This window comes from Felis catus, chromosome D3, assembly GCF_018350175.1.
Source record: "Felis catus isolate Fca126 chromosome D3, F.catus_Fca126_mat1.0, whole genome shotgun sequence".
NCBI lineage: Eukaryota > Metazoa > Chordata > Mammalia > Carnivora > Felidae > Felis > Felis catus.
In genome coordinates, this window is record NC_058379.1 from 56109765 (window position 1) to 56136414 (window position 26650).

General features: G+C 40.9%; 1 protein-coding gene across 35 annotated transcripts in view; it reads left to right on the forward strand.

Annotated features, from left to right (window-relative positions):
- Positions 1–26650, forward strand: part of DTNA (dystrobrevin alpha) — a 355973-nt gene that overhangs the window by 225690 nt on the left and 103633 nt on the right. For all 35 annotated transcript variants that reach the window (XM_019815144.3, XM_023241871.2, XM_019815145.3 and 32 more), the window contains 2 exons: positions 4130–4197; positions 13945–14025. In XM_019815144.3, coding sequence (XP_019670703.1) covers positions 4131–4197; positions 13945–14025 — 148 coding nt within the window. In that variant the 5' untranslated portion in view covers position 4130. The remainder of the gene's footprint in view (positions 1–4129; positions 4198–13944; positions 14026–26650) is intronic.

Below are 26650 nucleotides of genomic sequence, written 5' to 3' on the forward strand. Positions count from 1 at the left end.
TCTTCATGTGGACTGCAAATCACTAAGCCCCATTGCGTCTGCCCTGACGCTCAAATCAGTCCTTGAGCGTAAGACGTCATATCCTTGCTTCCGAATCACGCAAGTATCCGGTGAACTGGACTCTTCCCTTAATCATGCGCTCCCATTCCTTAGCCCCCCTACCTAACTGATCTTTCCTCCGCTCAGTACGCTGGAGTCCTCTTGCCACAATCTAAATGTGTACACATCAGTTCCCTACTTAACCTTGGGTAGCATCCAGTCTTCTACAGGAAAGCCCTGCTCTGTCTAGACATGAAGAATAGACCTTCTAATCTGATGCCCGTTCTGGCATCTCTACTCACACTTGTACACTCACCAATACTGAATTATTCCCAGTTCTCACACACTGTACTCTTGTTAAAGCTCCGTGGTTTTTTTTTTTTTTTTCCCCTGATGGCCTCTAACTCTGATTACCCTTTCTCCACTTATTTCTATCTGGAAAATTCTTGATTTTCCTTTAAAACTCTGTTCCAGAGTCACCCTTTGGTGCTTCCTTCAGATTTCCCAGAAATAAACTACATACATATTTTCATTATGTTACACCAAATTACAATTATCATTTGGGATAATCTGTTTCTTCTTCTAAACCGTGAGCTTCTTAAAAGCGAGGATCATGTCTTATTCATCTTTGGATCTTGAGAAACGAACAGAGTATCTGACAAATTATAGCTACCTTATAAATATTTCTTAAGCAAATGAAATGGATAGCTTCTCAGAAGTGAAAACAACACATACTCTGTATAATTCATGGGACTGAACCTTAGTAAAGGGAATGTCTTAATGGGGCTCATCACTTATTCATCACCTGTTAGTTCCTTTTGCTGTTTTGACATTTATGTAATCTGGTAAATTCTAAGGTTGCAAGCATCTTGTCTACATGAAGGAGGAACAGAAACTCACCAACTTAGGCATGTTGGTGAGCCACACACCTTGTGACATTTGTATTGTCACAGATGGGTTCTTTTCTCCTTCATCTTCTCCATATGACTTTGGGCAGCTGTTGATACACTAAATTCATGAAGAGCCGAGCTTCCTGACAATTGCAGAAGCAAGATAGCTCTCTGTAAAAACACCTCCTCTTGCCCCCACTGAAAGTTTTGCTTTTCTTTCTTTCGAAAGTCAAGCATTGTGTATCTCAAGGCCCACTGATCAGAGTTAAATTGGAAACTAAGGAGCACGGTGGTGGTCCTTGCCTATTTGATTCATAAGCTGACTGTCCATAAGTCCCTCTGTGGCATCCCTGTAAGCTATAAACTAGCAGGCCTCCCCTTGTTCCCGTGATGACTGTGGTCAATGGGTAGGAAGCGTGTATTCTCAGTTTGATCTAATGGTGCTGCTTCCCAGGAAACTTTAGGGGTCAATTGAGAGATGTGTTACTTTCTTTTTACATTTTTAATTATATTCCACACTTTCCATTATTCACACTACTGAGTTTCTGCTTCTTGTCCTCATAGGGTAAGCATTTTACTTCCAAGTGAGAATTAATTCCTATTATGTAACTAATGATGGTTCTTTTACGAGTTAATTAATCACAGAATGATGATGAACAGACCAAAAGGTGACACCAGTGTAGTCTACATCTATTTGCAACTTCTATTTCCTCAGATAAGATTTTGCTTTACAATGTATGGCCCTGGGTCCTAATAGATGTAAATTAATTTCTCTCATTTCAAGTAATTTCTGAAACCAGTGTAATCTGAACTGAACTCTTCTGTGAGTCGCTTTTGGGAAATATAGGTGAAGGTCTGTTTCATGGAGAGCAAACTTAGCTCTTACTGTTTTTCCTCTATTTATTTTTGTTCCATTCTTTTTTTTTTTTTTTTTTCAAAAATACTAACTGGGCCTATCATTTACTGGTTGGATTTTGCTAAGCACTGTGAGGGATTTAGAATTTTTGAAGTTACTGCCTTCAAAGGCCTTACAGAGAGACACAAAAGGCTAATTAGGAAAGAGATGTCTCAAACAGCACCGATGGCGGGATTCAGGAAGTAAGCACTGTGAGTTTGGTGCCTAGTTTTCCTTTCCCCCATATTTTCCATCAGAACTTTCCAGCCTGCCATTCTTTGTGATTTATTTTTAAAGGTTCTTTTCATCTCATTTCAACATACAGACAGATGCAGGAACGTATCGTTGGTTCTATCCCCTGTCTCTCTATTGCTCCGGTTCGGCTTCTAAGCTCTTGAAATAAAGATTGGAAGCTGTGTCCAGACTATTTTGTGAGTGTAAGATTATTATCTACCCACTTCCTCTGGAGTAAAGGAGATGGGGTTATATGAATCAGGAAGGGTGTGTCCTTCTCCAGATCTCTATATATCCACCATACTTGCATATTTAAAATCATAAAAAGAAAGTACCTGTGTTCAGCAGTGAATTTTTACCAAATTGAAGACACTTCATTAATAACTCCACTCTTTTCCAATTATTATTTAGGCCAGACCCCGGTTACATCATCACCCATCATGAATGGGAGCACGCTCCTCCCTTAACTCTGAAACCAAGGCTGTTCCCTGTCCTTCTTTCCCTTCCTGGCAGTAGGCAAATAACCCTTCCGTCATAGAAACAGCTGGTGAGGCTGTTTGACCAGTTTGACTGACATCACTTTGGTTGTCACCACTAATATTTTCTTTTACCCTCGGGTGAGTTATTTGTGCACAGCCCCATTATCTTTTGAGCCATCTTCTACAACCTAGTTCTGTTAAATTTACCCTCAGGTAGTCAGTGGCTCTCACACTCACCTATCTATCCACTTCTATGCCCATAATTACTTCTTTGTGGTTTCATTGCTTCTATGCTTTTGTATCCCCGCCCCCCACTAGAGTATAAACACTTGAGGGACAGAACTCTGTCTGACTTGATCACTGTATACCCAGAACTTAATGTGATTCCTGAAGTATAGAAGGCACTCAATAAAGATTTATCAAGTGAATTTTCAGCATTTGAGAAAAAAGGGATAGCAAGCAGGCTGTGGAGGTTCAGAGGAAAGGCACCAAACCCAGCCAATCATAGAGAGTTAGGAAGAATTTCAGAGGAAGACCCACCTAAACCAAGAGCTGATGGGTTATTGCAGATTAGCTAGGCACAGAGAGAGAGAAATCCAAACCAAAAAATAGCATAGACAGAGAAAGAGCAGGGTCCATTAAAGGGAGGCAAAAAGATCAGCTGTGCCTTCTGTTTACCATGCCTGAGAATCAAAACATGTTAGTATATGTGTATATTCATTGAGTGTATGAGAGAGGAAACTTTAGTTTTTAAAAGTTTCAGTATAATAAAAAATCAGCTCCACCAACCTATAAAACCTTTACTATTTAGCCCAAAGTCCTCTAAAGTCTATTGGGCTAAACAACATTTCCATTAACTTTTCTCATTATCTTCTTTTTCCTCAAGTCAAATTTTAATTTTTAAATATTTTTTTATTGTGTGTCTTAACTGTTGGCATTTTCCTAGTACTTTTTAAATGGTTACTGCAGACAGTGGTATGGTTAAGTAGAGAGGTGTGAATCTAACCACCTCGCATGAAATTATTACGTACAGAAAAACTGTTGCCGGTTCCAAACACTCAAATGAGAGATCAATATTTGGAAAATGACCTCCTTGTAAACTGAGATTTGAGGTGCATGGGGACAACCTCCTGCAGAATATGGCGGAAGGCAAACTGGTCTGGAGTCCAAATGTCTACGCCATTCACCTTGAGACTCTCAATCTCATCATTTGTCGAATGGAATCCATAATATCTGTTCTATATTCTTCGTAGGGATTCCCAAAACTGAAAGAGAAACTATATGTGAAATGAGTCACCTAACAGATGGCAGATGGTTGTATTCAGTTTTGCACAAGGTCATCTGCTATTGTGGTTATTTTTATGTTAGCAAATAAACATTTTGTACCCCTCCAACAATTACAACAACATCGCGTATGGAAAAATATGCGTGGCAATTTAAATTGGTGAAAGTGAAGCTATACTTTTTAAATACACAGTTTTAAATAGTTTGTGTGTGTGTGTGGCATAACTATAGCAAGTGTGTTTACATAGAAATGGTTGTTTGCCTCATTAGCAGGAGGGTAATAACATTATAACCATTTTGTCTCATAGAATGATTGAAGATAGTGGGAAAAGAGGAAATACCATGGCAGAAAGAAGACAGCTGTTTGCAGAGATGAGTAAGTATGGCATGTTTAAGGAACACCACGTAGTTTCCATTGAATCCTCACAGAAAGACTGGAAATAACCATTTAATCCTTATGGCACTTGTGCTTGTCCTTAAAACCCTAAATTCTTGGTATAAAATGTACATTTAGGCATTTTTGCTTCCTATCAGGTAGGAGTTAAACTAAACTAGTCAGTGAATCATCATAATGTATTACCGGAGTGTATGTTTTCTATGAAGGAAAAAGTTTCGTTGAGCCGAACGCGTGTATGCCCACACACAGACACGTGATAACCACTATTTAGTGTTGGCATTGATACAGTCCACAAAATTTTAAAGTCTGTGTCCATGCCCCCTCATTATCACAGCATCTGGCATATTGTAGGCACTAGATATGATTCGTGAAACGAATTGTTGAACGTCTTAACTGCAATATGATAGCACATGTCCATGTTGGAAAAAAGAGAACTTGACATGGTGGGGGCGCCCACCTCAAATTACATTTTATAAAGAAAAAAGTACAATTCCCTTATTGTCTTTTTATCTCTCCTTCCCTGCACAGGGAATAAGGATGAGCAGACATGAGTTGTAAGCCTTTCTCTCTGAGAAGGCTCTAGACAAAATTAGGTTTCCACTGAAGATTGGAACTGATTTGGCAAGAATGAGGGTCGGGAGCAGATAAAGGAAAGTCCCAGATAATAAGATTCATATTTTCCTTTATCGTTTCCCAATAATCTGGAGGCACCGAGACCGCATCAGAACTAACAAAAAGGAAAGAAAATTAAAATTGATGTGAGAAATCTCAATCATGCTCCTTGCTTTTTTCCACTTTCAGAGACACGTCTGAAGTGCCTGAGAGAATTGCAGCCATGACCTTCCAATTTCCTAGGCCATATTTGGTCCTGTATATTCGCTTCTGGCATGGCCGGTCACCTGGAGTTGTGACCTTCGTTGATGCAAATCTAACAGAGGAAGGAACCTAATTATTGCTGCTCATCTACACAAAATGCAAAGCAACACAGGTGTCCTTCCATACCATAGATTCTTAGACTGAAAGTCAGGAGCCACATACATTATGGGCCAGTGGTTTGTCAGAAAAAGAAAACTATATTAAAATTTAACATAACGAACCGGTAAAGCCTTGGAGGAAAGCTTTGAATATCCTTGTTACATTAAAGATGTACCAGCCAACACACTGCAAGAATTCTAAAAATGTGCTTATTTGATGCTTTTGTAAATACTCATGTAAGTTTAAGTCCCCTGTCACAGTTCCTCCTGGGGCAATTCTACCTGGGGCAATTCCTGGCACAAATACATATGTCACAAATGTCTTCCGTGTTAAAGTTGTCTGAATCAAAGGATGATGGACATAAGTTTTGCAGCCACAGAAACAGAAAAGCTCTAAGTTTTTCAAGTGACAGAGACAGGAAAACTGCATCCGTTCCCAAATTGTAACTTTATCTTTTCATAGAAACTTCTCAAGGTTGTCATGCATCGTGCGCTTTATTAAATCGGTTTTTTTTTTATTTTTTAAGTTTATTTATTTATTTTGAGAGAGACAGCGTGAGTGGGGCACGGACAGAGAGAGAGAGAGAGGGAGAAAGAGAACGCCAAGCAGACTCCTCACTGTCAGCGCAGAGCTCAACGCATGACCTGAGCCAAAACCAAGAGTCAGGTGCTTCACTGACTGAGCCACCCAGGCACCCCTTAAGTCATCGTATGAGTTCTCCTCATTAGTGATCAGAATTGTTAAGCAAGCCACACAAAGATGTATCTTTTTTCCTTGAGTATGCTAAATAATAGACTCAGATGTTGGCCAAAAACAGGTGAACATATCTGACCTTAACAATGCTTTCGTGAGCATTATATTTAGATCAACACTAAGCAGGACATGTCCACAGCAAGATTCTGCCAGATAAGACGACTGGCTGATTTCAGAGGGAAGAATTGATTTCGATAGATAGATTGTCATACAAAAGAGAAAGGTGATCTCACTGAGAATGTGTGAAATAGTTGAAAAATAATATGGGTTGCCTCAGCAACTCTCTCTGAGGGACTGCAAAAAAAGACCAGGAAGCTATTAACAGGGAAGACTGACCTCAGGCCTTGGAAAGTAAGTTCCTCCAAGAATCTGTGAGGGAGCTAAAAAAGAAGGAGGAAATTGTAAATCTGGTCAGCTGAGTATTTTCTAGAAATAATTATTTTTTAAACAGCAAAAGAAAGTGCCAAAGAGATTTTTGTTTCGGAAATTACAAATGCCAAAGAAAAATTGCATGTGAAGGTGTTAAGGCAGGGAAGACTTAATTCAAGACTATTGCAATGCAGTCAAGACTATCACACGAGAGAAGGGAGATTGAACTCAACTCCCTGGAAGGCAGGAGGGTTTTTAAATGCCAGAGTGAGCTAGTAGCGAGCTACTGCTAAAGTCCTAAAGATTATTCGTGGGGAAGGTGATCAGTTGTGTTTGCCAGTTGTCCCAATTAGGAAGTTAAGCTTCTACCCTCCCCAGAGACTGGGAGATCTGCTCCAATGATTACATTTCAAAGGTTTGGTTCCCAGGTCCTTAAGAAAGATATTTCTGGGATGTAAAACTGTTGAGAGGCTAGGAGATTACTTCTCAAAGGGGCAGGCAGAGAATTTACAATGAAAAGTTTTCTAAAGTAAATGCTCTAAGAAAAGGAGCTCAGAGGCTTAGAGTCAGGAAGAAGCCTGTCTGAAATTTAGTCAGGCTTAGGGAAATGTTAAGGCATCTTAGCCTTACAAAGGCCAGAGAACAAAGGCCGTAATGAACAGAGAACAATAATTGATAAGAACAACTGGTAAGAAATTTAGGCAAATTCAGTTGATTACAGCACGTATGCATTAAACATCTACTCTGAGCTCATAACCACAGGCCTCAGAAGCAAAAAGAAATGGCAAAGAAATGAAATTAAGGATAGCGTGGACTCACACGTAAGCAAAAAAAAAGACTAGCCTTGTATTAAAAAAAAAAAAAAAGCAAAACGAAACACTAACTCTGTGGCCACCAACTTCGATTAAAGAAATTCTAGACAGGTTGCCCTTAATCAAAAATTCCCTTCAGTATAATGCCCTAATTATCAGTTTATTTGGTACCTTAGATTAAAACTAAAAAGACTAGTTAAATGTAAATGTCATCCTCACCTTGGCTTTTCAGCCATCAAATAAGTTTATCAGCTCAAATAAGTTTATCAGATTGGCTTTTAGCAGAATAAATTGTTCTTGGAATTAAATCACCTTCTCTGTTTTTCTGCTCTCAGAGGACATCACTCGGCCTTATATGACACTTACTTATGAACTTGTCAGTCATTGTTGGGAATGCTTCCTAAGGTAGCTTAAAGAAGGTAAACCATAAACCTTTACCTTCAAATCCATTCTCTTTAGATGCTGAATAAATGTTGGTTTAAAAGCCTACAGGGCACAGGATAGGTAGGTTTTAACCAGAGGAGAGTGATTGGAAGACATTCCTTCAGAATAAGGAAGGCTATCTAACAGGATAAGGAAGGGCCTGAGGAGAAATCACAATGATACCACTGGCCTCTGCACAGAGGGGGGATGGAAAATCAAAGGGAGGCAAGTGTAGGTACTTGGAAAACACCAGAATCCTTCAAAGGCAGATAGTTCTTCAGGAAGTGGACTACAAGTCAGCACGTGGCTAATGGGAATGGAACCTACAGCATGATTTTGCAATGCACACTGTGACTTTTAGGAAAATTGATTTCAAAAATTGAAAACAACGACACGAATGAGCCCACTGCTATGAGCCCACCATACACACCACTATAGGCCATGGTGGGTACAGGGACTATTTCCACTTGCTTCTTCATTTCTCTTGCTCTTCAGCCTCTTTAAGATGTTAATACCATGGGTCACCATCCTGGAAATACTCTCTGATGTCACCACCCGAGTCTGGTCTCCTGCTGTTTTTGACCACTGCCGTTCTCTTTTTCTGTCTCTTAGCAGATCCCAGACACCCTGAAGCCAGATCATACCAAAGCTTTGTTCTTGAACAATTCCCTCCATATACAATTTTACTTTCTCTCAAGGCTTCACCTTTATTGTCATGGCTCCCAAGTTTCAAGGAGTCCTTCAAAACCACATCCATGTTCTCCTGAACCATCTTATCCAGAATAGTCAGCATATAAAGTCAGTGTCCCTCCAGCCTTGCTTCCTCACTGTCACGGCTTCTACTAATGAAACAACTTGAGGTGGGCTCACTGTTTATTCCACTAACAGTGCCCATGGCTGTATGCAGAGACTTCTCTTGGAAGAATATTCCCAGTCTTGGCCCAGTTAAGACAAATTGCTACATTTTATGTTTGTTGGTAATTCTGAGAACGTATTCCATAGTCAGGAGTTCCATATCTGTATCTCCAACTGCCGCTGATATCTCCACTTGGACATCCATGTAAGCCCAAAACTGAACTCTTCATTCACGCACCTGCAAACCTATGCCTCCTGTTTGTACCTTGGCTCAGAGAGGGCCTCCCCACCCCACTAAGTGTCCTAAGAGAGAAATTTGACCATTATCCTTGACCCCCTAGCTCCTTTACCTCTCTCTCACTCTCTCTCTACTTCACATACACACACACACACACACACACACACACACACACACACACACAATCAGCAAGCATGGAAGAGTTCAGACATGGAATCTTCATAGGCTTCATCTTTATTCTGTAAATATTTGTTGAGCAAATTTGAAAAATGAATGAGATATTTAATTATCTTAATGACTTTATAAAAGGCTTTATAATGAGCTATCAAAACATGAAAGGCAAAATATACTTTAATTGTGTGAAACTATTTAGAATGTAATAAAACTAGGGGCACCTGGGTGGCTCAGTCGATTAAGTGTCAGACTTCAGCTCAGGTCATGATCTCATGGTTCATGGGTTCAAGCCCCACGTCGGGCTCTTGCCGACAGCTCAGAGCCTAGAGTCTGCTTCGGATTCTGTCTCCCTCACTCTCTGCCCTTCCCCCACTCACACTGTGTCTGCCTCTCAAAACAAATAATTACAAATATTTTAAAAATCATTAGAATGTAATAAAACTAAAGCCAAGAAGTAGGTAAGATAGGTTGGTTGGTTGGTTGGTTGGTTGGTTGGTTGGTTGGTTGGTTGGATAAATAGATAGATGGACAAATGGAGGGAAAGAATGTAAGAGGTAGGAGGAAGGAAGAGAGGGAGAGAAGGAGGAAAGGAAGGACAGAGAGGAAGAGCAGAGAAAAATCTTGAAAGGAAGAACAAAAGAAAGGAAAAACAGGATTTGTAGGAGATAACAGTGTGATCAATCAGAATTTCTTAACTGCATCTTTGTTTTTGTCTTTATCACCTTCTTCCAAGTATGACGTGGATATGAGAGATTGGAAGACAAGATACAAGAGCATCAAATTGCCTTAAGTGGATTAGCTTTAAATGTTCATTATGAAAAGTTTCAAATATATAAAGAAGTGGAGACAGTAATATTCATCTCTGCCCTTAATTATTTAGCCCCAGTCCCTTCTGTATAATTATGAAGCAAATCTAAGGTATTATTTAAATGAGTTGAATCTGCATGTTTTAAAGAATTATATCCCAGTGATACAATAATACAGGGGAAAATATCATCCATTTTTTTCAGAAATAATGAGACCATTGCAAAAAAATTAAAAATAGGGAAATGCTATACTCATTTTTTATTAAGAAGGAACAATATGGATTCTTGAGAGTCTAGGGTATGAACTTGTAGGTTTTATGATAAGATGGATTCATTTTCAGGTCATGGAAAAAATATAGTGCTAATCCTAGACATTTCAACATGCTAAGAACAAGGATTGCTCTATTGACTTCTTTATGCATTTATTCAAATTCCATCTTTTTTATAAAGGAATTAAGTCAGCTAATTTCCCTTTTTAATAAGGCTCCTAGACTGCTAGCTCAGGAAAATACTATAGCATAAAAATGAACCTTAATTCAACAAGATACTGACAAAGTCTCTTATGTTGTGCATGTGTTGGAGATGTGAGTCAGTTTGCCATACAATTAGGTTGATTTATAGGTGGTGTTGTGACCATATCTGCAGGAATAAGCAATGGGTCAATCAACTTGGAAGCCAGCCTCTAGTAGCATACTAGAAGAGTCTATGTGTGGCCCTGTTCAGGTGCTTGGTTTTAACCAATAACTTGGACACAGAAGACCTGCAACTACTCCCAAGGCAAACTACAAACTTACAGACTTTCAAGAAGAGACTACCCATGTAAAACTGAATTAAGTTTCTGGTTTATTGGGGGTGGGACAAATAAATATTTTAAACAAGGGGGATAAGCAGAGCAAGAGCCTGTGCAGCATGTCTCAGCTCAGCGTTTTTGGGTCCCAGAATCCAGATGGATCCTGTGGTTGCCACTTACATGGTCTGTGCAAGGTGCATCCCCTTTGAACTTCAGCCAGGAAGAACTTATACAAATAGGAAACATCTAGAGACCCTCAGACCCCTTCCTGATTCTCGAACAAAAAGAGGGTCAGTTAAGTCCACATCATGATAGGGCAGGGGAGAACAGTCAGTGCACTCCCGTCCCTAAGCATCATCATTACTACATGTAGGAGAGGTGCACCTTTGCCAAATTGCCCCTAGAGCCTCTATGAGAGGGAGGTGCAGAGGAGCTAGTATTTCTGTCCTCAGAGGATAAAGTTTTGCTGGAGCTAAGACATTTAATTGTCTGCTGCATCACAGCCCTTTTATACCTGCGGATTATCATTATTCTTAAAGAACTCACGCAACTAATCTATGTCCCTAATGTCTTCTTTTAAAGGATTATTTTCAGATATTGAGACTCTCTTGACCGTTGAGCCAAGCTCAGCATCAGTAAAAGTACATCCTCATCAGGGGAAAAGGCAGATTTAGTGTTCAGGTATTTCTGATAGTCTCTCTGTCTCTGGTTATCCAGAACCCTAGAGAATTAAGTTTCTAAATGAGCCTCTCAGATTTACAGAGGACACAAAACTGGGAAGGCCCTTGGAAATGCCAGTGGCAAAATCAAAATTTTTAAAACTATCAGAACAATTACAAGCATGAGATAAAAATTAAAAGAAACTAACCAGATAAATATGAAGTCCTATCTTCAGCCTCCAAATAAGCATTTAAGTGGAAAATAGAAAGGATGTGATCATATGTAAATACATATGATTTTTTTCAGCTTTTTAATGAAAAGAACTAGAGGAACGAGCCATTTATTTTTTAAAATTGCATTCGTGGGGTGCCTGGGTGGCTCAGTCAGTTGAGCGTCCCAGCTCTTGATTTTGGCTCAGGTCATGAACCTGAGGTCTTGGGATCGAGCCCAACATCAGGCTCCGTGTTGAGCATGGAGCCTGCTTAAAATTCTCTCTCTCTCTGTCTGTCTGTCTCTCTCTCCTTCTGCCCCTCTCTCCCATTTTCTCTCTCTCTCTCTCTGTAAAATAAAAAAAAATTAATTGCACTCATAATTGTCCCTATCAAAACTGGTCATGATTGCTTTCTATATATTCTATACAGAGGAGGCAAATTTGGGTTAATTTTGTATATCTCACTTCAATGAGATATGAGCCATCCATAGAGCAGAAGGATCAGAATGGATGAATGTCTCAAAACTGTCTGATGATAATAGAGAATAATGATAGCAACATCCACATATTGAAGCCCTATTGTAGGCCTCACTCTGTGATAGACATTGTGCTTGCAATGGTTATGGAGTTGAACGGCTCCAATGTCAAAAGGTCAAGAGGTTATGTCCCCCGCCAAACTTTAAACTCCACATGGGCAGGGGCTTTTCTACATAACCTTCAGATGGTAATGAAGATGCTAATCAAGGTGCTTCCCAATGTGTGAGAAATAAATTATCAAGTGGCTAGAAGCAAAGCTTCTGTGTCTCCCGAAGGGAAATCACATCAAGTGGATTGAACTTATCAGGAGGCAAATTAAAGCTCAAATATAAAAAAGGAATTTCTATCACTTATTGTTGCTAAGGAAATGTACAGGAAACCTTTTTAGGAGTCCCACCTGCTAGTAGGTGCTCACTATATACAAGCTTCAGAGGTTACCAGCTGGTAAAGCTGATGCTGTTATCTCCATATACATGAAGAAATCAGAGACCAAGTAAAAACTTGTCAAAGTTCACATAACTGGGAAATGACAGATTAAGGTTTACTGACTCTAAAGCTCATTTATTTTCACAAGTGATAATCATTCCTGTCATTGGAAATAATCTTCTATGGCCATTGTCTACCTGTCCCGCTCTTGAGAACATTCTCCGTTTAGGAGAATTCCTGCACTCGGTGAGGGTTAAGCCCTCTCTCTTTGGTTCTTCAGGAACTCAGTATCAATGAGCCTGTTTGTCAAGTAATCAACTCTCATAAGAATGAGTGTTTAATGATCTGCCTCATAAAACTATAAAGCAATAGGAGTATTGGTGTCATTTGTGAATGAATCTAAAGAGATCAGTTTGAATCAAGGGAATGTTGATGCTCTCAGTGCAGGACACGTGCTAATTCACCCCGAGTTTGATTAGAAAAGCACTTAATTGGCCTCCCAATATAATTACTTCTAGGCCAGCTCATTTACTTGCTGCCCTATTATATTTTGAAGCATTCATGTAGCACTTTTACTGGTGAAGTTCAATATATGTCAAAAATAGCTCTCTGCCTTTATATCTGTTATGAACCATAAACAGGGCTTAACGAATGCCAAATATTGAGAAGCAGCAAAGAACAGGCATTTGTTGAAAGTCTGCTTTGTCTTAGACACAGTCTAGAGATGAGCCCATTCAGAGAAGGGTGGGGGGACCACCAGGATCTCTGGTGTGAATGGGACAGAGAGCCTATCTGCAGGGCATTGTGTGGAGACTCGCCCAAGCCGGGCAGAGGTCCTGGGTAGAGGGTGGTGGGAAATACTGTTGGGTAGGTGGCATGGGAAGAGCTTGGATTCTGAGCAGAACATTCAGACCTGGTGCTGTGAGCATCAGAAACCATGCTGCATTCTTGAGAGGAAGAGTAGAATGAGGAAAGTAGTTGAAGAATATGGGGAACACGTACCTCTATGTTAGAGAGGAAACGGAAGCTCCGGTATAAAAAAGAGTAGTGGTTGTTTTTAGAAAGTCTCCTGTGAGGTTGACAGGCAGGTTTGCAGGATAGACCCTAGTAATACTAATGAATACTTACACAGCTCGAACTACGTGCCAGGCAGTGCCCTCTGTGCTTAATTATAGTCACTCATGTATCCTCATAATTCTGTAAAATAATTAGTAGTAGTATCATCACCCCCATCTTCCAGATGAGAAAACTGAGGTTTCTAAAAGCAATTAGTCACACAGCAAAGAGGCCCAGCTTTCAGCGAGTACTCACCTCACAGCCGTATTCTGATGACCAATCACCGCGCATCTAAAATGGTTATTGGATGATAGTGCTGTCATCTTGCTGGTTAAGTCACAGCTTGACTAGATTGTTCTCAGAAGCGGCAGACACCGCAGGGCTGAGGCTGTGTTCCTTGGCCCACAAACATGGTTGACAACCTCATCTCCCGTGTTGGATACTTGTGTTCTTTTCCCCTAGTGTTTGAGGGGTATGAGGCCAGACCTTTTCAAGTCTTAAAGTTGTGTTTGTGTTCTAATAAAGGTAAAAATCAAATTAAGTGAATGGGTTATATCTGTAGTTGCTTTCTTTGTAAATATTATAAATCCCTTTCCACACACATGGCATACCATATGTGTACGTTTCTCCCCCCCCACCAGGGGCTCAAGATCTGGATCGTATCCGACTCTCCACCTACAGAACAGCATGCAAGCTTAGGTTTGTGCAGAAGAAGTGCAACTGTAAGTATGCCAGTTGTTTGGACTAATTACCCTCATGAATCCTATCGTTTACATTTGTTATAGTTTATTAAAACTGTCTTTCTCCTAAGTGTTGATAAAAAAAATATGTTTACACAACAATACAAAGAGGACTATGATACACAAAAGGTAGAGAGACTATTCGTAAGTAATTCTGAAGGCTGAATTGCTGCTCTCAAGGGCTGAAGTATTGAAAGGGATAAGCCTCTAGATGTGTCCAACTTCCTGTCCTTGGAATGGTTTAAATCTGGGTGGATATTTTTCTTCTCTTCTGTAGCCTTGGTAGTGTTGAGGCTGTGCCATCAAAATGGCTTCCAAGAACTTTATAAAATATCGAATATGAAGTCCTCTTTGTATTTGTGTGTCCTTTGCAAGTATAGGAGAATGTTTACAAGCTCCTGGAAAACATAGAATTTTCTTTCTGAAGCTACAAAATTAGCACTTTGTTTCAGAGTATTGACTACATTTGCCTACATCAGACAACAGGAAGAGAAGAGGCAGTAATATTTGAAGAAACAAAGGGACTTGCTTCATCTTTTTCCCAGATTTTAAAATGCCAGCGGCCAGCTAGATCACTAATCACAGCGAGCCCTTTACATCTTCTGCTGCACCGTCGCTTCCATCATATCACACCCCATCCATTTTCTGTTGGAGAGAAAAATCGCCTCATATTTCCTGTACATGAACTTACTCTTTTCTTTTTGTAAACTGTCTGCTATAAAAATTAATAACTGTTCTTATTTTCTAATTAGTATTGAATGGATTAGAAAAATGAAAACCATAACGTTCCCCTGAGTACATACACAGTTTTGAATAAGTGGCCTAGGGATTACGAACATTGAATGTAGAAACCAGCCGTTTCCACACCTCTACCCTCCCCGAGTCTCCAGCAGGTGTTTCTTGGGGGCCCTGGGCAGGCCAGCCCCAGCCCCAGGCTTCCTGGCTTACAGCAAATCGTTACTAATGGCGTGGGCAATGTGTATTTGGTCTTCGAGTTGCTCATCTACAGCTTATTCCTCAGCCTCAGTGGCTGGACACGGGGCTGAAGTTTGGGGCAGGATGACAAAGGAGTCAAAACAGATCAGCAAAATATCGAAGACATGTTTGACTCCTTTCAGGAAGCTAAACCAATAAAAAAAAAAAGAAAGTGGGGAGGCAATGAGGAGAACACTGCACACTACAGATGGAGGAAGGAATTTGTGGATGTCCTTGCAGCCCTGGGCACTGATGAGTCTATAAAAGGTCTTTTGAGGACAAGGAAGAGGCTCACATTAAAGAAAAGCTTTTCTCCCCCCACCTCCCCAACCCCACCACCCATATTAAAACACAAGGAAAAATCTCCATGTTTTCGGCAATGAAAAAGTGATAGAATCCTCCCACGTGATTTCCTCATTACCACTCAATGGTCCTGAAAATAGAAGGGTGAGGAGAAGGAGCAGGGACAAGAATTCTGTCCTCAGAGCTTTGCCAAGCAGAGTTTCCTCAGGTCTTTCAGCAGAGACGGGAAATTGCAAAAAGGCATTACAAAATCATAGGGGTGAACTGAAAAGTAAATAATAAAGAGAAGGAAGGAAGGAAGGAAGGAAGGAAGGAAGGAAGGAAGGAAGGAAGGAAGGAAGGGGAGGGAAAGAGGGAGGGAGAGGGGGATGGGAGGGAGGGAGAGAGAGAAGAAAAAAAGAATCAGTGATTTGACAACCACCCCTGCAGCCAACATCACAAAGGCCCTAACTGGCTCCTGCCACCCTGGGGTGACATTGCTTTCCTGCTGCTCTCAGGTCATGGCCCTTTCTCATTCCTGGGGCATCTCCTTTTCCTCTTCCTATTCTTTTCTGGTCTTCATCCTTATCCTGCATCCAGCATCATGTCATTGTCACATTGATCTCGGGGAAAACAGTGCTAGTCCATCCCTGGGTGGAAATAGAACTTTCATACCTGCCCAGTTGACTCTCAGTGCACCCATTCATTTACCTTTTAATTTAGAAAGCTTATAACGAGCTCCTCCTGTGTGTTCAGCACCGTGCTTAGGTGCCCGGGATGAAGCAATGTGAGTAAGACACGCTCTCTGCCTTAAAGTTGCCCCAAGTCTAACTGGGTGGATGGAATTTTAAACAGACTCCTAATGCAGTGTGGAAGTGTAATGGTAGGGGTATGTGTGCAGTGTTGTGGGAGCACCAGGGAAGCAGTGCCCTACCTGGGTGTGAGGGCCAGTAAGAGGAGTTCCCTGCAGAGGGAGACATCTAGCCTGGTTCTTAAAGAGTTAGTGGACATTACACGGGGAAGTGTTATGCCTGACAAACTTCATCTATTTTAAGATGAGGGAAAAATTACGTTCTATGCAAACTATACAAAACTAAGGCTTAAGGAAGAGAAATGAGCAGGTTTCGGATGCTAAATGAAGCTGCTTTATAAAATCATTTCCACCTTGAGCAGAAGCATTGCCTGCACGTACAATATGTGTTTGCTGAGTTTTCCTTCCTGACAATAAATATAACAGTTGTGATCTGGAGGGGCTTGCAAAAGGCTAACACAGCTGAGTCTGTTTTATCTGAAAGGTAGAGCCTTCTTTTTAAGATAACCAGGACCTGATGTTTATGTGACATAATATCAGTCAACGTTGAACCTACCCCCCTTAGAGGAAGGTCATTTTCGTCTGCAATGAAACATAATCCACCATAAATAATTGTACTTTGTAATGGAGTTTTACTCTACAATGAAAGCAATAAGAACAAAAAGTCCAGGTAGTGTGTTTGTAAGTACATTGCTTTATTGGAAATTCTTACATAGCATTTACTTCGTAGAAATCAATGGACTTTGATGGAGAACAGGTTATTTTTCAGTCCAGACCTTATTTAGAGGTAAAATTGATTTTGTATATTAACAAAACTAAACTTATAAACTACATGATAGAGGTGAAAAGCATAAAAAACTGACCCTTGTGAAGTCATCGCCTACAAAAAAATATTGTCTGGATAAAGACTTTTAAGAGATTTGTTTTCTATCTGATCTCAGATATCAGAAGGGTTAGTTAATTCCCTGTATTTCTGTCCCGCACAGCCCTTGCCTACTCTCTGTATGGTTTCCCATATAGAACACTGATTCCTATCACCGCCATTCATGTTCATTCCCTTTAATACAATTCCTGATGGATGCTGAGAATAACTGGTTCCCAGGATTCTAAAAAGCCTCCATTATAAAAGGCTAGAAAACTGTAGCCTATGCACTAAATGCAGCCCTAACTTTTGTCTAGACTGTGAAATAGGAGTTTTTACAGATGAATATTTTTAATAATTTTAGAATAGGGAATGCTACTTATAATCCCTGTTAAGCAAAATGTTATCCCTCCCCACAAAAATTCCAGTCTTCTCATTGGCAGACAAGCATTAAAAAAAAAAATCACACTCCATTATTGTATTTTTAATTTCATCATTGTATCAATTTTTCTCTTATTATATATATGCCATCGTAAAATCTACATAATATTACTATGTAATACAGTAGTGCCCCATTGTCCACACACACACAAAAGATATTTACCAACCTCTGTTATAAAAGGAAAATTGTGGGGCACCTGGGTGACTTAGTCGGTTGAGCAGCCGACTTTGGCTCAGATCATAATCTCACAGTTGATGAGTTCAAGCCCCACATCGGGCTCTGTGCTGACAGCTCAGAGCCTGGAGCCTGCTTCAGAGTCTGTGTCTCCCTCTCTCTCTGCCCCTCCACTGCTCATGCTGTGTGTGTGTGTGTGTGTGTGTGTGTGTGTGTGTGTGTGTGCGTGGCTGTGTGTGTGTGTGTCTCAAAAAAAAACATTAAAAAGAAAAGAAAACAAAAATTGTGAGAAACCATCTTTTCTGTTTTCTTTTTCTCCTTTTTCAAGTTTATTTATTTTTGAGAGAGACAGAGACAGCACGAGCAGGGGAGGGGCAGAGAGAAAGGGAGAGAGAGAGAATCCTAAGCAGGCTCCACGCTAGCACAGAGCCCAATGCAGGGCTCAAACTCACAAACCATGAGATCATGACCTGAGCCAAAACTGAGAGCTGGACACTTAACTGACTGAGCCACCCAGGCGCCCCCATCTTTTCTTTTTTCGAGCAGAAGATTCTTTATTCCTTCAACTTTCCTCCATGGGATCTATTTTTAAGTCAGCTTCTTTCCCTTACCCTTCATCTTTGCACACTGTCATACCCTCCCTCCCTGTGCCATGACTAGCACATTCCCTAATGGAACAAAGGAATTTGTACCCCTAAAAATTAGGGGGCAGCAAGTTGGCAATCTTATTTTCTAGGAGGAATAGGACTGAATGGAGAATATGCATACTATTCCTAATACTGCTTTCTAATCAACAGCCTTCTCTTTAACTTCTGGGTTTCCTAAGAACTTTCCACAAAAATAAATACCCTATATGCCATGTAGGCATAAGGATGTGTGAAATGGCAACATTCTCAGCCTTTGTTTTAAACAAATAACTATTTTCTGCCAGAACATTATTTCCTCGGTCAGCGCTGACATGGTTAATGATCCAGATACCCTGTAATGTCAGCAGATCATTTTTCAGAAATTACTTTGGAGTCAATGGAACGCAGCCTTAAGTTCATGAACAATAAAAGAGAATGAGAGAAATAAATCAGAAATCTCAAATCCCTCCTGTTTAATAGTAGAAACAAAAGTACGGAGGCACTTTCCTTTAGTTCTTCTGGTCACAGTCTGGATTTTCCTTTTGTCACTCATATCAGCTAAAATTTAATTAAAATTTCTCTTAAAAGGAAAAGAGGAAAGGTATATATTAGTATCTGAGCTTTCAGAGCTTCTCAAATGTCTTCCCTCTAATAAAAGAAACATTTTTATAAGTATTCTTCATCCGGTTATAATTTAAAGTTAGAACATATGCTTTGCCTTTAATAGCTCTAAATTTATTTCAGGGTTTCTAGAACAACAACAACAAAAAAAAAAAAATGCAGACACCAGTTTACCTAATGGCTTCTCTGTCACTGTGAAATTAACCCATGTGAGTGCTATATATGTGGTGGGTCCTGAATAAATATTCTTCTATGAGTGAATGAGTATGCTTCACTAGATTCACTTTTCACCAGCCAACTGACTAGTCTTATGCTTCAGGAGTAGGCTTTACATATGTTTTTAGAAATAAATACTAATACCCCATTCGTTTTTCTTTGATTGGGTGTGCCAGCATATTCTTCCTCCCTGCCATATTCTTAAGTATGTGGGATTTTGGTGGCCTGTACCAGTTTTCTATCGTTACATAACAAATTACCCCATACTTAGCAACTTAATACAACACACATTTACTATCTTACTCTTTCCGCTTTCCGTAGGTCAGAAATCAAACACAGCCTAGGGTCTCACAGGGTCTGTGGCTCTCTTCTGAGTGAACTGGCTGTTGGCAGAATTCATTTCCTTATGGTTGAAGGGTTGAGGTCTCCACTCCTGTGGACAGTCAGCTGGGGACCATTCCCAGCAGGCTACAAGCCGCCTGCCTTCCCTGCCACATGGCCCCATAGATGTTTGCTTCTACTTCAATGCCAGGTAGAGTGGGTCTCTCTGACTTCCTCCTCTGGGATCAGCCAGAGAAAACTCTCCTCTTTTAAAAAACTTATGGGTGCGCCTGAGTGGCTCAGGCGTCCGACTCTTGATTTCAGTTCAGGTGTTGATCTCCTGGTTCATGAGTTTGAGCCCCGCTTCGGGCTCTGCACTGACAACACAGAGCCTCTTTCAGATCCTGTGTCTCCCTCTCTCTATGCCCAAATCGCACGCTCTCATCTCTCTCTCTCTCTCTCTCTCTCTCTCTCTCTCTCTCTCTCTCTCAAAAATAAACATTAAAAATAATAAAAAAATAAAAGACTCAAGTGATTAGGTCAGGCTCACCCAGAAGATCTCCTTATCTTAAGGTCAACTGATTTGAGACCTTAATTACATCTGCAAAATCCCTTCACAGCAGTAACTGAATAAGCATTTGCTTAAACAATGGAGAAGGTATATCAACACTGAGGACCAGGAATCTTGTCCAGGGAGGTATGAAGAGGAAGGGGGCATCTTAGGGTTCTGCCTACCACATTGCCCAAGATCATGGACTTTTCTGCTTTCCAGGTAATGACATAGACAGCCTTGGGTGAAAAACCAAAGTTCAAAGTAAAATCTCAAGCAATAGGAACAGATCCCGAAAGAGGTATGTCTGAAGGCGAGAGATAGGACTCTTTCCTCTCAAAGAGTCACAAGAAAGAGCAGGAATGTTCAATTAGGGAAATAAGTGGCAGATGGCAAAACCTTGGAGCATAATGATCTGTGTTCCAAGTGATTTGGATACATATTTTCATTCTTGATGAAATTCTTTCTATACACTTGTTTAGAATAAAGAGAAGGACATCGCGCTAGAATACTACATTCCTAAAAGTTCCCTGGGGCGAAGCTGGTGGGGACAGCAGAACATAAGACCATTCAAGATGCCTGTGTGATATGGCAGTGGAGAACCAGCCCCTCTCCAGGCACCCTGCACGGAAGAACCTGCCCCTTTCCAGGCACCCTGGATGAAGACCCAGCTTCTTTCCGGGCACCCTGGACCTATGGCAAAGTCATTTCCTCTTAACTAGAGCACACTTCTGGTAGACACAAAGCTATGCCTTTAAGGTTCTGGTGCATGTGATATGGGTTTAATTAAAGCAGCTTCTTCCCTTTCTCCCGCTTCTGCATTATACCAGGAAATCAGGACAACCGAACACTTTTGCGCTAGCAGTTTAGGAAAGAACCTCATCTTTAAATGCCCCAGCCCGTTGGGAAAGAGTGATGCGTGCACAGGAATGCCTTTCAAGCTTCCCAGGCCCATCCAGCAAGTAAGACTCAAGGGCCTTCCCTTATGGTCGGCCAAGCTGTGTTCATGGGCACCTACTGGATCAGCCCAGAGCCAGTGAGCAATGAAGGGCCCCCAGAGGGTGCTGTCCCACAGCCTGGCTCCCAGGACCTTGGGGGCTCTGGTAAACACTAAGATGAAACCAAAGACAGTCAGGAGGACAAGGATAGAATAGTGGCCACTCCCACGTAACCACACCTGTGATCCATGACAACTAAACCAAGGAGGTTGTGTTCACATTTTGTTGGTGTCACCAGCAGTCACTCATTTATTTACTCACCCAACAAATGTGGACTGAGGTGTACTGCATGCCAAGCATTATTCTAGACCATGGGGGGGACGTATGATAATATTCCTTAGTGTATAAATTAGTATTAGAAGAGTATTAGAAGAACCTCAAGTTTAGAATCTAATGATATGGTCTATTTTTTAGAAATCTTCAGATTTTGTGAGTATCAAATAGTAGATACGCTGTAAAACTTCGCTATGTAAGCTTATATCTAGCCTGTCAGCCCCCTGAGCAAACTGTCATTTTCTGAGGGAAAAAAAAATTACTTATAAGTGTGGTGGTTAAAGAAATCAAGTATATCTGTAGCTCTTGAAATAAATTGTCTAGCTATTTTTGATCATTCATGGTGTTGGGCTACGAATTCCACTTGACCTCCTTTTTAATCAGGAACGGTAAGGTTCTGTTCATTCCGGATGAGGAGAGCATAGCATAAGAGATGTTAGGTGGATTCCCCTGAATAAACACCAGGTAAAATCATCTGAGAACTCAGCTTCTAACTTCCAAGTATTAGCCAAATGCCATGGTAAACAGAGAGCCGGTCCTGCAATGTTGGTCAAGCATATGGACCACTGAGCCTGCTACAAAGCTAATAATGCATCAGCCCTGAGCAGCTTAGTTTCTCAAGAATCATAAACCTCACTGTAAGATCAAGTATAATGCATTTTAATTCCCAAATCCAACACTGCTGAATAAGAAAGTGATGTCATATTGTGGGAAAGGATAAGTTGACAAAAAGTTATGTTGACCACACAGAATCAGAATCTGTTTTTGAACATGGTCAGAATCACCATTTTCTTCTCATTTATTTTCTGAAAGGGTTCAACCAGTTATAGGGACTTGGCTAGAATCAGCGCATTAGCCCGTGTTTTCCGGAAAGCAGACTCCACAACAAGGCTTCTGTGGAAGCCTGCTCATTTGCCATTCCAGAGCAGAAGTGGAACGAGGGAGGAAAGCCAACAGACAATGCAGGAATTTCTAAGGAACCCTTTGAAAGGCCGCAGAACTCTCCAGCCAGGGGACACAAGGAGGAAGTACTAATCTAGCTGCTCTGTCCTGCATTGGTCAAGGGGGGCCTACAAGTGTTCATACCCCCGTGCTTCTGGGTTACACTTGTGTGAGTGCTAGGCAGGTTCCAGGTGTTCCACTGAAGGTATGGAGCAAGGGCCTGAGGCCAGGTGCTGTCTGGTTGCAGCTGCCCTGAGCTGATCAAAGTCTGTGCCATGATGGTTCCTTCTGCAGGGGCTGGAGAAAAGGTGAGCCAAGGTTTTGAAAAGATGCAAGAGAGGGGTCTGAAACATTGCCTCCTGTGTATCTTGGTTTTCTGTGTTGGACATTTCCTCATTAGTGTTTTCTACTGCCTTTTAAAGATTTTTTTTCAAAAGATACATTTCTCAGGGCACTTGGGTGGCTCAGTCGGTTAAGCGTCCGCCTTCGGCTCAAGTCATGATCTCGCAGTCCATGATTTCGAGCCCCACATCAGTCTCTGTGCTGACAGTTCAGAGCCTAGAGCCTGCTTCAGATCCTGTCTCCCTCTCTCTCTGCCCCTCCCAATCTCGTTCTCTCTCTCTCTGTCAAAAGTAAATAAACATTAGGGGTGCCTGCGTGGCTCAGTCGGTTAAGCATCTGACCTCGGCTCAGATTGTGATCTCGTGGTTCATGAGTTCAAGCCCCGCATCGGGCTCTGTGCTCACAGCTTGGAGCCTGGAGCCTGCTTTGGATTCTGTGTGTGTGTCTCTCTCTCTCTCTCTGCTCCTCCCCTGCTTGCACTCTGTCTCTGTCTCTCTCTCAAAAATAAACATTAAAAAAAAAAAAACTTTAAAAATAAATAAATAAATAAACAAACATTAAAATATTTTTAAAAAATAAAATTAAATAAAAATTTTAAAAGGATACATTTCTCATATTAACTTCACTCAAGATACCTGCAGACAATCTGTACTGCTGATTAGCCATCTAGAGATCTCTTCACCCCAAATGCTAACGTATCTCCCAAACAATTTTCCAAGCACTAGGAAACTGAATCATACCTATTTTCTGAATGGGTGAATGGACTGCATTTTCAATTTCTGTCCCATTTTTTACTCCTATTGCACAAAGACAATTAATTGTATACTTAAATGGTACAGAGTGAGTGCAGAAAAAAGTGACACTTCCCTGCCGATTGCCCCTTACCTGCTCTTCTGTGTCCCTGTGTACTTTGTTAGTGTTCACCATGGCCGCATTGGCACATGATGCAGGGTCACTGAGAGCAACTGAGAGCTATAAAGAAGAAGACTGTTCCTCATGGTTGCCAGCCTTGTGGATGCTCTTTCTCTTGAAATGTGGCCTCTGGCATCTGAGATTCTGGCCATCTGTTCAAGTCATAGTGTGTAAGGAATAATGAAAGTCCTGTGGGAAGTCATGCTCAATGAGTCTCATTGAGCTTTCCTGACATGCTGCAGTAAAGGGAAAGCTTCTAGAGGTTATATGTAGGGTCTGACAAACGGAGTAGACACTCTACCCCATTCCATTCACTCAGCATTAGTGAGCACCCAGTTTGAACAAGGCATTATGCAAGTAGCTCTGAGGAATACAAAGATGAACACGACAGAGTACATGTCTTCAAGTTAGTATAATTTAGTGCTGTGGTTCTTAAACTTTGCTCCTCATGTATCTTTGGGAGAATTGATGAAAGCCACAGATCCTTTCCCCCAAAAGCATACATGACCCTAACCATAAAATTTAGTTCATCATTTCAGAGACCCTCCTCTCTTCCAAAGTTCAGTCAAAGGCTTATCAAAAAAAGGTGGAGACGGACACCTGGGTGGCTCAGTCAGTTGAGCGTCCGACTCTTGATTTCAGCTAGGGTCATGATCTCACAGTTCATAGGTTCAAGCCCTGCATCAGGGCTTGTGTCTGACAGCGTGGAGCCTGCCTGGAATTCTTGCTCTCCCTCTCTCTCTCTTTTAAAATAAATAAATAAATATTTTTAAAAAGTGGAGGGAACAGCCTGTCCATTAATAACTGTGGGAAATTTAGAGTGTCGTGAATGATCTGATATATGACGTTATCCAGGAGCAACAAATGGGAGAGCATAGTTCCACATAAAGGTATTGGGGCCTCCTCGGGCACACATGTATGTAATGCTTTGAAAGACAGCCAAATGAAGAGTGCACCTGATGAAGAGTATAAAGCCAGTGCAAGAAAGCCAATGGCATATTCTGGAATTGTAAGAAGCCCAACATGTCTGGGTCATAAGACTCTTGGGAAAAGCTGGAAATGAGTAGGGAATGAGGTTAAAGATTGGGAGACTGGAGTTCAAACATTGGTTTTCAAGCCCGGAAGCTTGGATTTTACTCGATAGGCAATGGAGCCTGGCATAGCCAGAGCTGGGACTTACACCATTTCTTAGGGCAGATGGAAAAGGGCATACACTGACGATGACTAAGTCTTACTGTAAAAATCTAAGTAGAAGGCAGTAAAAGCCCAAACTGAGCCACTACAATGTAGGGAATGCTAAAGGGACATCAAAGAAACAAACCATGTAGTGAAGGCTAAAATGACTACCCAGAGAGGAGATAAGATACTAAATCTTCTTGCTTCTAAAGTTATTAAATATATTCCGAACAAAGTTAAACGCTGGCAGTGAGAAATTAGTTATTGTTCAGATCTTTCTTTTCATTTACTTTCTCTTATTATTTTTACAATCATTGGTACAATACTTTGGAAAATAATAGGCTTAATAAATGCTTGCTCAATTGAATTTAGTTAAATTTAATTTACAGTATGACAGCTATTGAGCCAACAATTATTATACCTCATTTTGAATAATGATGCTGGTCTACAAACACAATTTAAGGAAAAACTGAATACTTTTTCCTAATAGGCAGTAGATGTACTCCCAGGGCCTTTGAGGATTGGCATGATATCCTATTTGATTTTACACCAAAAATATGTTGTAGGCCTTTGCTTGAAGCCCTTTCTATTCTATCATGCACCTTACCCAGGAAACTAAAAGTAAAACTAAAATGCGATCTTTGTAAGCTATGATGATTCTCTCCAAGGATCCTTAGCAAAGAGAACCATCTTGGTGATAAAGGTATACTGTGGGAGCAAGGAAGATGTTGACTTTGGAAGCATAAAATAGTTTGGTGAGCTACTCAAATGCTGTTCAGATTCATATTTTAGAAAGATGCAGCTCATGGCTCATGAATGGAAATCAAATACAAAACTTGTCTTTTATTAACATTTTCTTTCCCAACTCCATGTTTGGTCAAGGTGGCTAATATCTTCAGTGTAATCACATGAAAATGCATTTGTTGACCCTGGCAAAGCATGCAACTGAACTGAATTTCTCTTCCCTACTAGCTTTTTAAACACTATTTTGTCATGATCAAAGCCCTGATAGGACATAAAAATAAATTGTTTGCTTGAGAAAATCTTAACGACCGGCTAATTTGCACAAGGCTTTCTTGACCACAATTTTCCCGGGATTCTTGTGATACCTTTTATATGAATTCCCCTGGCTCAAGACATCCATTTCCTCTTCTTCCTGTCTCTTGTCTCATTAAGTCATGCTCCCTTGCAGTGGTCCAAACATCCTTGCTCTTCAAAATCACCTAAGGAACAGCCAAAACCTGGGGATACCCTGGCCAAACTCCAGACCTGTGGAATCGGGGGCCACAGTTCGAGACGCACTCGCTGCTCCAAACTTCGATTTTCACCACTGGACTGGTTGGCTGTAGACAGGGATGGGAATTAGCTCACATTAGGTATTTTGAAAATGAAACTTAGTATGAAACTTCACGGGATGCAAATTCTCGATCTGTTTGCTCACTGAAAAATTAGACAAGTGTCAAATAATGGACAATAGGAAACGTTAAAAAGTGACAGACCCTGCTTCCCAGTACATTCAGCATGTAAACTCTGCTGGCCCAGTCAGGTCAGTGCAAGACCTGGTTGCGCCTTCTTCCTTCATTGTTCTCTGCTCTCGGTCACTAGATCATCTTCTTCCCGGAGTATCCTCCCCAACTCATCTTTATGTGTCAGATCCTGCTGTGATTCAGAAACCAACTCGAGCCCTACCTCTTCCTCCTCTACACCTTTCCAAAGTTTCCAGCCTGCATAGCATCACTGTATTTTGAACTCCAGTAGTGTTTTGTTTTGTTTTGTTTTTTAATCTGTTCTATGGATGTGGCCCTTTGATGACAGAGTGTCTCATCCTGATGTTCGGTTAGGCCATCTGAACATGTCTCTCCCCGTGGGAATTACAATCCCAGGCTCTCGTATTTTGTTTAGTCCCCTCTAACATCAAGCATAATGTATCGTAGAATCTTTAAAGTTACTGGTTGGATTTCATTTCTTTTCAAAATGTGATGGAATCTCATTTCTTGCTTCCTTTCCCAGCTCTGGATGTATAAGCATATGGCCCTCTGTATGTTAATGCCTGTATGTGCAATAGATGTATGATAAGTTAGTGA